General features: G+C 35.0%; 1 protein-coding gene across 2 annotated transcripts; it reads left to right on the forward strand.

Moving 5' to 3' along the window:
- Positions 1 to 2,907: 2,907 nt before the first annotated feature.
- Positions 2,908 to 7,958, forward strand: LOC114302378 (alpha/beta-Hydrolases superfamily protein). 2 transcript variants are annotated; one of them, XM_028247394.2, is made up of 8 exons: positions 2,908 to 3,280; positions 3,421 to 3,450; positions 4,196 to 4,325; positions 4,420 to 4,566; positions 4,878 to 5,008; positions 5,655 to 5,792; positions 7,183 to 7,281; positions 7,497 to 7,958. In XM_028247394.2, exons 1-8 carry the CDS (start codon positions 3,023 to 3,025, stop codon positions 7,713 to 7,715), a joined length of 1,152 nt encoding a protein of 383 aa, XP_028103195.1. In that variant the 5' UTR covers positions 2,908 to 3,022; the 3' UTR covers positions 7,716 to 7,958. The 2 variants fall into 2 exon arrangements, with proteins under 2 accessions (XP_028103195.1, XP_082748735.1); XM_082892609.1 differs by having other exon boundaries at positions 2,938 to 3,280; positions 3,421 to 3,477.
- Positions 7,959 to 13,426: the final 5,468 nt, after the last annotated feature.

Below are 13,426 nucleotides of genomic sequence, written 5' to 3' on the forward strand. Positions count from 1 at the left end.
CGATCGGCTTCGGCGGCTGGTCTGCCTGCGACTCCTTGAATTTGCTGGCCTTGGCGAGAATGGACCTATCCTCCACCTCTTACACCTTCCTTCTCGCATCTAATTCCGCCGGTTCCAAGTCCCCACCGCTCGGCTGAGGGTCCAACCCCGTAGTAAACAAGGCCGAAGGTTGAACGAGTTCGTCCACCTGACTCCCTCCTTCTCCCTCCATACCTTCACATTCTTTACTCTCTCCTTTGCTGCTGCCCCAAATTTTGGCTCCACAGATTTAGTGGGCACTCTCCACATCGTGCGCACCCCAACCTCTCCATTCGCGAAAACGTAGAACCACCGTGGCCTCCACCCCTTAATTGATGACGGCAAACCAGTCACCAGGCCCCTCCCTGCCGCCGCCTACAACGTCACCCATGTCTCTTGCTGTCCTGAGGCCTTATAACACGTGAAAAACTCATCCACCGTCATAGCCGCCCCTTCGTTCGCCTTCTACCACGCGCTTGCACAGGCCAGTATAATCTTCCACACGTTGGGCATTAGTTGGCCCAGCGCCACCTCCAATAGGTTTAGGACATCTACCACCACTTGCGGAAGTGGCAGCCTCAGTCCCCCCTTCAATGCTTTCTCGTAAAGGGCAAACTACCCCGGCCGGGCGTCGGATGGCCTCTTTGTTGACGTCGGCAATAGTAGCTCTATTTCGGCGAGAACCTGGTATTTTTCATGCATACCCTCCAATTCCACCGCAGTCACCTTCGATTTGTCAGCCTTCGTGTGCCAGTGATCTGGTTCCGCCTGACTGATTGGCTTCGGAGCCGCCATCATGGTAGAAGAATGAGATCGTACCGCCGGCTCCCCCACCCTCTCCACTTGCCTCTCCGTCCTGTACTGCTCCGCCAACTCCACCGCGTTGTCATCCCCAAGTGGATCAACCCTGGTGGTTCTAGCTTCTTGTTAGGCCATTTCTGTGGTGTGTCTATGAATCGCTTCGGACACAGGTGCAAGGAAATTCAAAAAATGTCGCAAGGGTGTATCACTTGCAACAAAGGAGTCTACACTTGGAATGTTTTGATTTTTCGAAAAAAGGTAGGTAAAACGTATAATCCCAAAAGCCCAAAATTTCCCTATATTCCAAGGGTCGCAATTAATTTTCGCCAGTTTGAAAAATTTTCAACATTCTGCCAAAACTGTCTTTTCAACACCCATTATGACCCATCGTTTCACTTCTAGACCAACGCCTAACCTCCCCTCACCACAAGATGCTGCCACGTGTACGACCACGATTCACTGCCCCCGTTCCCTACCTTTTCTTTTCCACTTCAAGTCATCATGTGACCCGCCTCCTCTCGAGCCCCGTACCCCGCCACCTCACCCTTCGCGGTCGGCCCTCCTCATGGTCGGTCCCTCCACTCGACTACCCTTCGCGGTCGGCCCTCCTCATGGTCGGTCCCCCTACTCAGTTTCCCTTCACGGTCGGCCCTCCTCATGATCGGTCCCTCCACTCGACTACCCTTCGCGGTCGACCCTCCTCATGGTCGGTCCCCCCACTCGGTTACCCTTCGCAGTCGGCCCTCCTCGCGGCGGGTCCCTCCACTCGGCCACTTCTGATCGGTCGTTCCTTCCACTCGACCTTCAACTCCCATCTTCCTCATTATTCCCTTCGTTGGGCTAAAGTTGCACTTGAGAATGGGGGACTACGGACGTGGGTAGGCCCATAAAGGCCATAACCCACTATGAACAACCCAAGCCTACCACTTAGGGCCCAATACATAACCCAATTGATAAGGCCCAGCACAGCTGGAAGTCAATATGACATGAAAGACCAATGATATTTAGATACGTGGCAGGTAAAGGACAAGCCACCTCAGCAGACAAAGATCTACAAAGTTATTGCCACTGCACATCACCATTAATGCAGCCCCTCACAGCATTTATTACGACAACACCCTTCTGTCGGGACAATACGCCTTCACCTTGAACAAGGTAAGCTACAGCATAGACTTTTGGCCAAGGTGACAGGTCGGACGGGACAATGAAATGATTACCAAAGGATATAAGCAGACGTTGAAGACAAGAAGAAGGTTAAGTTCTCTATTTCTATTTAATATCTCTACATTCCACTTCTCTCTCTCTAACTTGCTCGTCGGAGGGTTCGCTGGGGAACACCCCGTTCCCCGTTGAACTCTTGTGCAGGTTCTCATGTGGGCTTGACCACTCGAATATTGGTTCGAGAAACGTGAATCAGTTCGACCCATTCTATTAAAAATCTATCGCATCATAACTGTATCATTATATATATAACTATATCATTAATCCATATCACTGTAAAAATGATAGAAATCGCCTAAAAAGATCTCAAACATTATCCTTAAAATAACGAAACAAAACAGAGTTTATGAATTCGGATAATACCAAACTTTTCTCTCCGACCATCTTTAAGAGCGCCGGTTTGAAAGAAGCCTGCGCCTTTTTGGAATGTCCCATGTATATGCATACTTTTGACCACAAGCATATAATAAAGTGTCACGTTTTTTAAGTGCCCACATAAATCTATTTGACGTGTCCAAATCAAATGAGCATTTTCATATTCTTTAATATATTTTATTAATTTTTAGGTTTTATTTTAGATTTAAAAAGATAATTTAAATTATTTATTTTATAAATCTCATAATAAAAATTATTTATATAAAAAATCAATTTCAAATTTCATATAAATACATAAATAAATCAAATTTAAGTTTAAACTAATAATTACTAAACATTTAAACAAATAAAATATAATTTATACATATATTTAATAATATCTAATAGTATTAATTTTTTTTACATAATTCATCTAAATTAGCAAGATTATGAAATAAATAATTTAAATTATAAATATAAATGTAGACTAATGCCTAAAAAATAAAATATAAAAAGTTAGGAAGATAAAGAGTATACCAAACCGAATACCCCAACATTACTTTCTGTCCCTTTTTTAAAGCATAGTTGGCGACTACATCCTTTTTTTGGCCACTGAGGCTGAAAAGCCATGGAACTTTGTCTGACCTCCTCCACATTATTCCGATCACCGGAACTCCCTCTTCTACGCCGGAAATCTGAGACACCGACCATTGTTCTCCGGCCAACTCGGCTGACGATCTCGGCGAAGAAAAGGACAGTGATCGAAGGAGTGAGCGACGAGATGAATGCGATCGCGTCTCAGAACTTGGACTTCGCTCCCGCTCGAAGGCGCGTTCGATCGGCCTTCAAGGATGCTCAACAACAGCTCGATCATTGCTTGTTTAAGGTTTTTCTCATTTGATTCCATTATTGAGACACTCTCTGATGAGTTTATTTGATTTGATGTGTTCACTTGACACAGTGTTTTCTTGTCTAATTTTTGGATTTTTATTGTTTTTGTTTGTTGTTTTGTGGATCTGTGTGTAGATGGCTCCTTCTGGGATCAGAGAAGATGAGGTATGCAATGCTCTACTTACTTCTGAGGTCTTATTTATGCATATGCTATCTGTGAATTTGGTTACAAATGTGTATATACATACCTGTTTGGTTGCTGAGAAATTTCCAAAAAGATCAAACAAAAAGGACTGATTTGTGTAACTTATTATATGAGCTGCTTATTAGGTGGCATAAATAACTTAAATAAGTTGAAAAAATTAATTATAGAAGTTGAGGACTTTCTTTGATTATAAGCTTTCAGCTTATCAGAAACTACGTGAGGTGAAATGTTTTCAAATTTCTCTCTCGAAGTCCCAAGAAAAAAAAAATTATATTTGCTCGCGTTGAGTTTATATAATTTGTTTTTAACAAATTGCATATGTTTTTCTCTTTTGGGGGGCTGAAATAATTTTTGAAAATTTAAAAATATATTTTCTTAATTTTTTTGTTTGTCAAACTAGTTTTTAAGATTTCCCAAAAAAAAAAAAAATTCGAGTTCTGAAAACTCAAGCAAACAGACTGTAACTCTCTTTTGGGTCCCAAGAAAATACAACTGCTTGGCCGGTCATTTGAGATGATGCTAAGCTAAGTTGAATTTACTTTTTATTTGGTGAAAGGTATAGTTACATAAAGCATAATTTGAAGTTATATTTTATTCTCCCTCCCCTAGTTTCTTAGCAACCAAATAGAAGCTAAGTTTGAGAAAGTAATGAAGTTGTTTTTCACTTGTTTTAATAGATGATGATTTTGTTCATGGGTTTTGTAGTGGTATGAGAGGAATTCAAAAGGTTTGGAAATTTTCTGCAAAAGCTGGTTGCCAAAACCAGGTGTTCGAATTAAAGGGGCTTTGTGTTTTTGTCATGGATATGGTGATACATGCACCTTCTTCTTTGAAGGTTTGTGATAAGATTTTTCAATAAAAGTTTTATTTGAATATAACACTTACCGTGAGGAAACTCTATCTGACATACAAAGTATTTTCAATTTCAGGTATTGCTAAGCATATTGCTGCTTCTGGTTATGGTGTTTATGCTATTGATCATCCGGGTTTCGGCTTATCTGAAGGGTTGCATGGTTACATCCCAAGCTTTGATGATATAGTTGACAATGTTATTGAACAGTATACACTAATCAAAGGTGCATCTTGTAAAGTAGTGCCTCTTAATAAGATCACGGCCATAACCTCCATTTCTAATGAGCCACACTACATATCACAAACCTCATCTTCATTTGTGTAGCTCACTACCTTATGTTTTATTTTTTATTTTTTATTTTAATCAATTTTTATCTCAAACAAAATGATCATGATTCTTATAAATTTGAAGCAACTCTTGTTAAATCATTCAAAATGAGCATTTGAGATCAGGCCTTCCGAGGAATTTCATTTCCCATCCAATATTGAGTTATTTTGGTTAGTTTTGCTTATGTAATTCTATTGCTGATTGCAGGAAGACCAGAAGTGAGAGGGTTACCCCGCTTTATATTGGGCCAATCCATGGGAGGAGCTGTGGCTCTCAAAGTTCATCTGAAGGAACCACGGGAATGGGATGGAGTTGTCCTTGTAGCCCCAATGTGTAAGGTAAGCCAATCTAGTAGTTATCAGATAAACCATAATTAATGTATTGAACTTTGTGAATTTTTATGAGAATTATCAATACATAGATTTATAGTTCAACAATTCCAACATGTGCATCCTTCCTTTCAGAGGTTCTATTTATATACGAGATCATGTTGCCAATCTCTTTGACTTTCATAGACATTCAAATTTCTTGAAATTTGAAGTTCCAGCCGTTCTTCTATTCAGATTTCCCGGTTTTTTAATGAATGAGCTTGATATCGTAATATACTTTTTATATCTCCGAAGTTCTAACATTGATGGATCTAGAACCTTAACTGAAACTCCTTGCGGGTATAAACATTTAAATTTAGAGTACGGTCAATTAAATTTGGAGTCCGACTATAAGATGAAATTTGGTTTCCTATGCTCCATTTGCATTAATCAAGTGTATTTTATATCTTCAACAATCGCCATATATCGGATCATTCAATGATGGTTAGACAGTGGGCCCTCTGCATCAACTGACTTCAAATGAACTTTGCTTTTCATATCATCATTAACGATTTATTCAAGTATTCTATACAGAACCTGAGCAATCAAAGTTTGTATTTGCAACAATTTTCATTTAACCAAAAAATAAAATTGCTGACCTTGATTTGCTGCTAAGATTTCAGAGGATGTGACACCGCCAGAAGCTGTTGTAAAGATCATCAGACTTTTCTCTAAAGTTATGCCGAAAGCCAAGCTTGTACCCCAGAAAGATCTAGCTGAGCTGGCATTCAGAGAGTTGAATAAAAGGAAAATGGTTTGTTCTTCATTTACTCTCTTCATGTGGATATATATATATATATATATATATATATGTGATTATAATTGCCAAAGGAAACCTGTTTTTCGCTTAAAGTTTGAGAAGACACTTTTAACATTTTCTGAAATGATTAGTATATATTCTCCTTGATCTTTAAAACCAATTGTGAACATCTTAAAGACTGGCACTGGAGCCTGGTTATATGGTTTGAAACCCACCACAAGCATGTCACATGTCCACAGTGGAGTGGTCCTGAACAGAAACAAGTTCCTTTTAAATTGGTGTCATTGCTTTTACTTGATTTTTCCTTCTTCAAGTCTATGAGTGGAAAATATTGCTTTCTTCTATTTGAATGGTCACACCCTGGAATTCCAGGATCTTAAAATAGTCATTAATTAATCAAATAGAAGGAATAGTACAAGAAATGCATTCCAAAAGCCCATTCTTTTTCTTTTCCCCTCATTTTGACAGAAATCCAGAAAATTTTTGTGAAGATTCTGATAGTCAATTGACTTGATGATATAAGTTCTTATGTGGAAACTTAATCTAGAATATGAAGGGAATAATTTGAACTTGGCTTATATTAATGTCACCTTCTTGACAAAAGTAGTACAACCTTGATGCAACTTTAGACGATACAGAAAAAGAAGTGAAGGGAATAATTGGTGACTATATCAGTCGTCTTACTGTTTACCCACTAGATGAGGTAATCATGCCTCTGCAAAAGTTATATATATCACTTCTCTTGTATATATATATATATATTTAGCATTTTCTTTATACCTTTAATGTTGTAATTGAATCTCTTGATTCACAATTTCATTTGATTTGTGATTCATAGGATTGAGATTTTGATTATGGATTCAAATCTTTATTTGACAAATATACATTCAGACAAGCTTAAATTTGAACTTTACACCTATCTGAGCCTGCTTTAGAATCAGTATTTCTAGCCTTCAATGAATAATCATTCTCCTTCTGTTCTATAGTCCTTTTTTTCTTCTTGAATAGCTGACACCTGTTAATTCTGATACAGTTTACTCGTAATCGAAAAAGCTTGCAATACCACTATGTAATTTTTACATGAGGGAGCCTCCTTCAAAATGAATGGTTTTCATGGAACTAAATGACAATATGTCCAATGATACTAGTTCTCTAATTGGGTTTCACACTTTCTTATTAAAAAAAAAAAAAAAAAAAGACAATGTCCAATTAGTACATGTTAATGTGTGTTTGAGAGGGGAAAGATTGGGTACACACACATAACTTTTGACATAGTACACGAAGTGGTTTTTCCTAGACTTGAATCCATAACCTCAAAGTTCTTATGAATAAATTTATTTTTAAGCAAAGATTTGTGAAACGTATTCCTTGCTTTGTTTCTTAGGCTCCATACAATGTGATCTGTTACAATCATCCAATGCGCTTAAAGACTGCTGTGGAGCTTTTGAATACTACGAAGCATATTGAATCACATGTAGAGAAGGTGAGATTACATTTAAGTTTCTTTTTTTGTCCAATCCTTCTCAAAATAATGCATTATTCCTTTGTTATCACTGGATTCGCTGAAATTGGTCTTGCTAACAAATGCTACTGGAGCTTAAAACACGAGACACTTTCAATTTTTTCAGAACATTTTTCACTAATTTCATTACACTTCTAACCTTTTTCACCTATTTCCAAAACACTTTTTACACGCAGGTTTCATCTCCATTGCTGATTCTTCATGGGGCTTCTGATAAACTAACAGATCCGTTAGTGAGCCAGTTTCTTTATGAGAAGGCTTCAAGCAAGGACAAAACCCTAAAGATCTATGAACAAGGTTTTCACTGCATTCTTGAAGGGGAACCCGATGACAGAATATTTACTGTACTTAATGATATTATCGCATGGCTTGATTCCCGGTGCTCCATTAAATAAAAGAGGTCAATTCATTTTTCGCCACACACAATTTCCTTTGTTGATGTAATTCCTTTCCTTTCCACCGTGTTTTTTTGCCCTTCCTTTTCCTCTCATTCTTCCTTCCGGTAGTGTCTTTGCTGCTTTTCTATTGTTTAGAATGTTAGGCTCAATAAATTCACTCCAAACTGAGTACAAGACTTGAACAGGGATTTTTATGTCTTTGACATTAATTTTAAGCAGTATATATATCTGATTAGTTTTTGTGTGTTTTCTGCTTTGATCTTCAAAAAATTTCGATTTTTTTTGAAGACGTCCAGCTTTGTTTAAATTTTTTCAGAAACTGCTGCAATTATTATCTGGAACATAAATAAATTTGAAAAAAATGCTATATAAATTAACAAACTTGAATTGTGTTTTGGGAACAAATTTGGCACCCAAGGATCAGAGTTTGACATTTAAAATAGGATCCAATTGGATAATATGATATGAATGACTCAAGTAATTAAAGAAAATTTTGTAAAATTCTTTAGAACGTGTATCATTACTCGTACATTTTTCATCAAGTTTCCTCAGATTCTGTAGGCTTTTTTATTTTTATTATTTTTTTATTTTTTACAACAAACATTAAACATGTTTATATTTAATTATAGTAAAAACAAAAATAAAAGGTATATTTAGAACACATGTTTCAAAAACCTAATTTGAAAACAAAAGAGAGGAAGCATAAAGAATTAGTTATGAGTGTAAGCTGGTGGTCAGTGGTTGTCGATGGTTGCAGGGTGGTTAGAAATGGGGGACTAGCAGGCGGCAACGAGAATTGTGGCTAGAGGTGAGGCGAAGCTCAACACCTGCACAATGAGAGAGATTCAACTACCATGGCGGGTGGCAATATTGATAGGCTACTAATAATAATATATGAAAAATGTTAGGAATTTCAAATGTTTTTTCAAATATCTCAAATAAGTGTGTGGGCTTCATGTGAACTCCATATCTATGTGAGACATTTAGTAGAATATTTGATTAAATATTTAGACTCTAGAATTACTCATAATATATTCATATTGATGTGTTGTGGTTTACCTGCACTAACCACTATAACATGCATTCGTTGTCTAACATACAAGAATGCTTTTATTTAAAAACAAAAATATTAACGTTGTGGCCCAAGGCGTAATTACTTTTTATTAAAAGAAAATAGTACAGCATACAGCACATGTAAAGGGGTGTTGGATTGATGAAAATAGTACTTTTTATTAAGATTTACCATCCATATTCCTTTTTCCCTACTCAAAAAAGGGTGTTGGATCGATGACAAACTAAGGTAGTGGTCAATGCCAACATTGTTGAATGGAGGTGTTTTTGTTTTTGTTGTTTTTTCTTTTTTTTTTTTTTTTTGATAATCGTGTTTCATGTTTTTAAACAAAAATGATGAGAAGTTTGAATTTGATCTTTTTAGTAATTCAAAAAAATAATTTAATCCTATTTTGTAATAAACTATTCTGTTAATTTATTTATTGATTTATTTATGTTTCCGAGAATTAAAAACAATTTCAAAAGTAATGAAACCATGTGAAATACTAAAAGTTTGGTGGTATAATTTTTATATGAGAACATAGTATAATAAATATTGTTTAGAAGCTAACAATATGATTTTGTCTCTAAAATCATGTGAAATGCTAGGCAAGTTGTGTGTACACATGTATCCCATGATTAAGGCTTCAACAATGCTCTCAATCAGGGGGAAAAAAAATTTCAACATGCTCTGCATTTCAAAAAATTTATTAAAAAGGACTACAATAATTTAAAGTTTTAAAGAAAAAAAAAATTTAAGAATAAAATGACTTTCTAAAATTGAAATATTTTAGTTTTTAACAGTGTCGTATTTTTAGCAAACGAATTGGATATTTAATGTTGAATTACTATTCTTTTGATTTTGAGATCAAAATTTGTTTAAAAAAGTAAACTTTTTTTGCACCAAATTGTTTTGTTCTTAAAAGTACATTTATTATGATTATTTTTGAAATTTTACTAAAAGTTTTTTTTTTTTTTTTTTTTTTTGAGATGACCATTTAGCGACGACCTTCGCAACGATATGAATTGATCTCCTAATATTTATTGTAACAAAATTATCATTTTTAGAAATAAAAAAGTTTGATTCCTAAAACTTCTTATATGTAGTGAAACTTACATCAATTGACCACATTGATTCTGAAAGTGACTCACATCACACTAATTTTAAATCTACACAATACACCTCAAATTTCTAATTACATAGCATTTTTTTTTAAGATCAGAATCTCTACAATAATCTAGTGGTAATCCAATGGTCGATGTTTAAAGTTAAAACAAAACTTTATTATTATAGGAGGTGTGATTTTAGTGTCATTTTATTTCACTTTTAACTCAAATAGTAAGATATGTTAATAAACTACATAATTCAATGATTTGTGTTGAAATTATATGAACATTAAAAAACCACACTTTAAATACAACATAATTTTGCTTTAATTGTAAATGCAAATCATTGAACATCACAACAAAAACATTGCAGAGAAATTATTGCGTACAATCTTGATTCATTTTCGACTATTTATTTCACCAAAAATGCAAACCATCCACCTCTCTTTAGTGGGCTTGATTGATTGTACAAATGCAAACCTTTGGCCCAGTTTTAAAACTTCTTCACACATGGAATTCCCCTTAAAACTGATTCAGCTTATTATAAAATCATTTTGGTTGTGTAAACCATAAACTTAGATAGAAATTTGTATTAAAAATAAAAAGAAAGGAAAGGAAATTATGATGAAATACAATATTTTCAAGTTTTTCTTCACTTTTTTTTTTTTTGGCCCTTTCCAAATCTTTTCTCAAAACACAACGTTTTGGATTTACAATTGAATTTATGAAGGAATAAAGAAAAGAAATCGATGTTTGAATCTTGAATTTGTTTACGCTTTCCTTATCTATTTTCCTTAAAAAATCTCTTTGCAAATGTAAGATTAAAACATGGATTGAAATTTTTTTTAAAAAAGAAAAAAAAAATCATGAATAATTTGTAAATGGAATTTCATGGGCCTTGACAGATTTGTAATGCATGAGATTAACAGAAACACCCTTTTATATGGATTTCATTTTAAGCCCATGTTATATCCATTTCATGCTTGGAGGGCCTCAAAAGGCCTTATTACAAGACTGCTTTGAGAATGGGTTTACTTGGCCCATTTTTGGAGGTCCTCCCAAAGATTTTATGAACACTATCCACTATGGATTTTCCCTATCCTAGCCTGGCTGCCCCGCCTTCGGGCCTTGCGAGCTCACACCAAAAATTGGGCCAAGCCGAGCTGAGCCACTCTTGGGAAATCGCAGCCCAAGTGGCGGAGGGATGTTGGGTCGAGCGGGTCACGTACCCCCTTGACTTTTCAAAATTTTTTTTTTGATTTGGTCTTGCTTACACAGTGCCCCTGCTACATAGCCCTCCAAATGCATCCCAATACACACTGACACCACACAACAGACCCATGTTTTTTTTTTTTTTTTTTTTTGAATCTCAATCCCAATCAAACACTGACACACAATTATTATTATTTTTTGATGAGTATACACAACTCTAATTACGGCAAGGCTAAAACTTTAAAAGTATATAAAATTCTTTATTTATTTTTATTTATTTACAGTACTTGTTAAGTATTTTTGTATTTGCTTTGTCTCCCTTTGTTGCTTTGTAATTTATCGACTCGCGATTCACCAGATTAGGATCACATAACACAGATTTGGAACCACACTACAACCTTAGTATCTTCTCTTCATTGTTTACAAGTAACTTTATTTTTTTTTTTTTTTACTTTTAAATAAAAATTGTGAGTATTAATTTATAGTTGTTTGTTAAGTTTTAATTTGTAAATTTTTTTTATTTGTTATTATTTATGTTAAAATAAGAGATTTTGATATGCTAAAATTATGAATCTTAATTGGTGGTGATTTATATTAGAATTAGGGATTTTGGTTTGTTGTTATTTGTGCTAAAATTAAAAATATTAATTTGCAGTGATTAATATTTAAATTAGGGATTATAATTTGTTATATTTGTACTAAAATTAGAAATTTTGAATTGTTGTGATTTGTGCTAAATTTAATTTAATTTTTTGATTTGTATTAAAATTGGAGATTTTGATTTGTGGGGGTTTGTGATTTTGATTATGAATTTTTATTTTTATTTTTTTCAAACAGTCATGGAAAAATATTTCAAAAGAAAATCAAAGTTGGAATCATCTCTTCCTCAAGAAAAAGATGATAATTATTTTTCCGCAAAACAAAGTCGCATAGAAATCAATTTAGCAGACCTTCCTGCAGATCCAGGGGCCCCCCTATATTAAATTCCTGGCTCCGCCACAAAGCCCAAGCCCTATGAAAATTCAAGCCTTGGGTCTGGGGTGGGCTAGACTGGGCTAAACAATTTTTTACTTATTTTTTTAATATTTTTTTTAACTAAAATAGCTTTAAAATAAAAATAAGGTTGGGCCTCGGGTCAGCTAAGAGGACCGAGCTTTGGTTGGGCTTCAGAATAGGCTTGGAGCGGGTCAGCGAGCCAAGCCAAACGGCCTAAGCCCAACAAAAAAATACACAGCCCAAGCCTGAGGGTTCGCTAGGGGCTCAGGCCTGCCTGCCTGCTTGAGCTTAGTCGGACTGCAGACAAGCTTCAGGTGGATTTCGGACTGGGGAGCATTTTTACACTCCTCTACTAGCGGTAGGCACAGGTCGATCGTGGCCACGGAACCTCCAATCCACTATCCGTCTGCCAAATTAATAAATTGGAGAAAATCAATTCACATCCGTCTACCAATCTAGCGGATGTAGATTGAGCGGATTAGCGAATGGATGTGAATCATTTTGACGATTTAAAATTTTACTAATTGTCAACATAATTCAACGTGTGCACTTCCTCAAAAAAAAAAAAATCAATGATTTAAAAAAGTATTACAATCATTGCATGACTCATCTAAAGAAAAAAGTTAAAACTTTAGAATATTATAATCACTACATGCCTCGTCCACGTATTACAATCACAATATACTTCATCCACATAAAATATTACAATCTGTAATTCTTAAAATATAAAAATAATTCAAACCACCAAAATCATGAACAGAGCAATAATAGAGATTGTGTACCTCTGTACTGTTATATCTATATCTGTTTTTAAAAACAAAAACCAACCAACATATATCATCTTTTTTATTTATTATTTTTAGAATTAGATTAAAAAATCAAAAAATATAGATAAATAAAACATTTATTTTTTTTAATTCAAAAAATATATTTAAGTTGAAAACTCTTTTTCAGCAGAATATATTCAACAGAATATTTAAACTATTTTTCAATTGAAAATACAAACTGAATATCTAAATAAATTGAAAATACAAAATCTTACAAATTAGTAGAGATACTTAGGTTTGACGATTCGGTTGCGACCAAAAGAATCTCAAATCCATCATTCGTCCAAAATTAAGCGGATTGAAAAAACAGTTCCGATTCGTAGCTCGAAAGTCTGTGGCTCGACACCAAAACGACGTCATTTTGGTGTCTTTTTTTTTTTCCTTCTTTTTTTCTGCGTTTTTCTGATGGAGAAGAAGAAGAAAAAAAAATTTGCCGAGAAAACAGATACAGATCATTGATCTCTATGATTTGTGAATTTCATCACCAAATAAAAATTTCATCATTGATCATTGAAT

The sequence above is a fragment of the Camellia sinensis genome, chromosome 10 (genome assembly GCF_055761805.1).
Source record: "Camellia sinensis isolate YWXY chromosome 10, ASM5576180v1, whole genome shotgun sequence".
In the NCBI taxonomy this organism is placed as follows: Eukaryota; Viridiplantae; Streptophyta; class Magnoliopsida; order Ericales; family Theaceae; genus Camellia; species Camellia sinensis.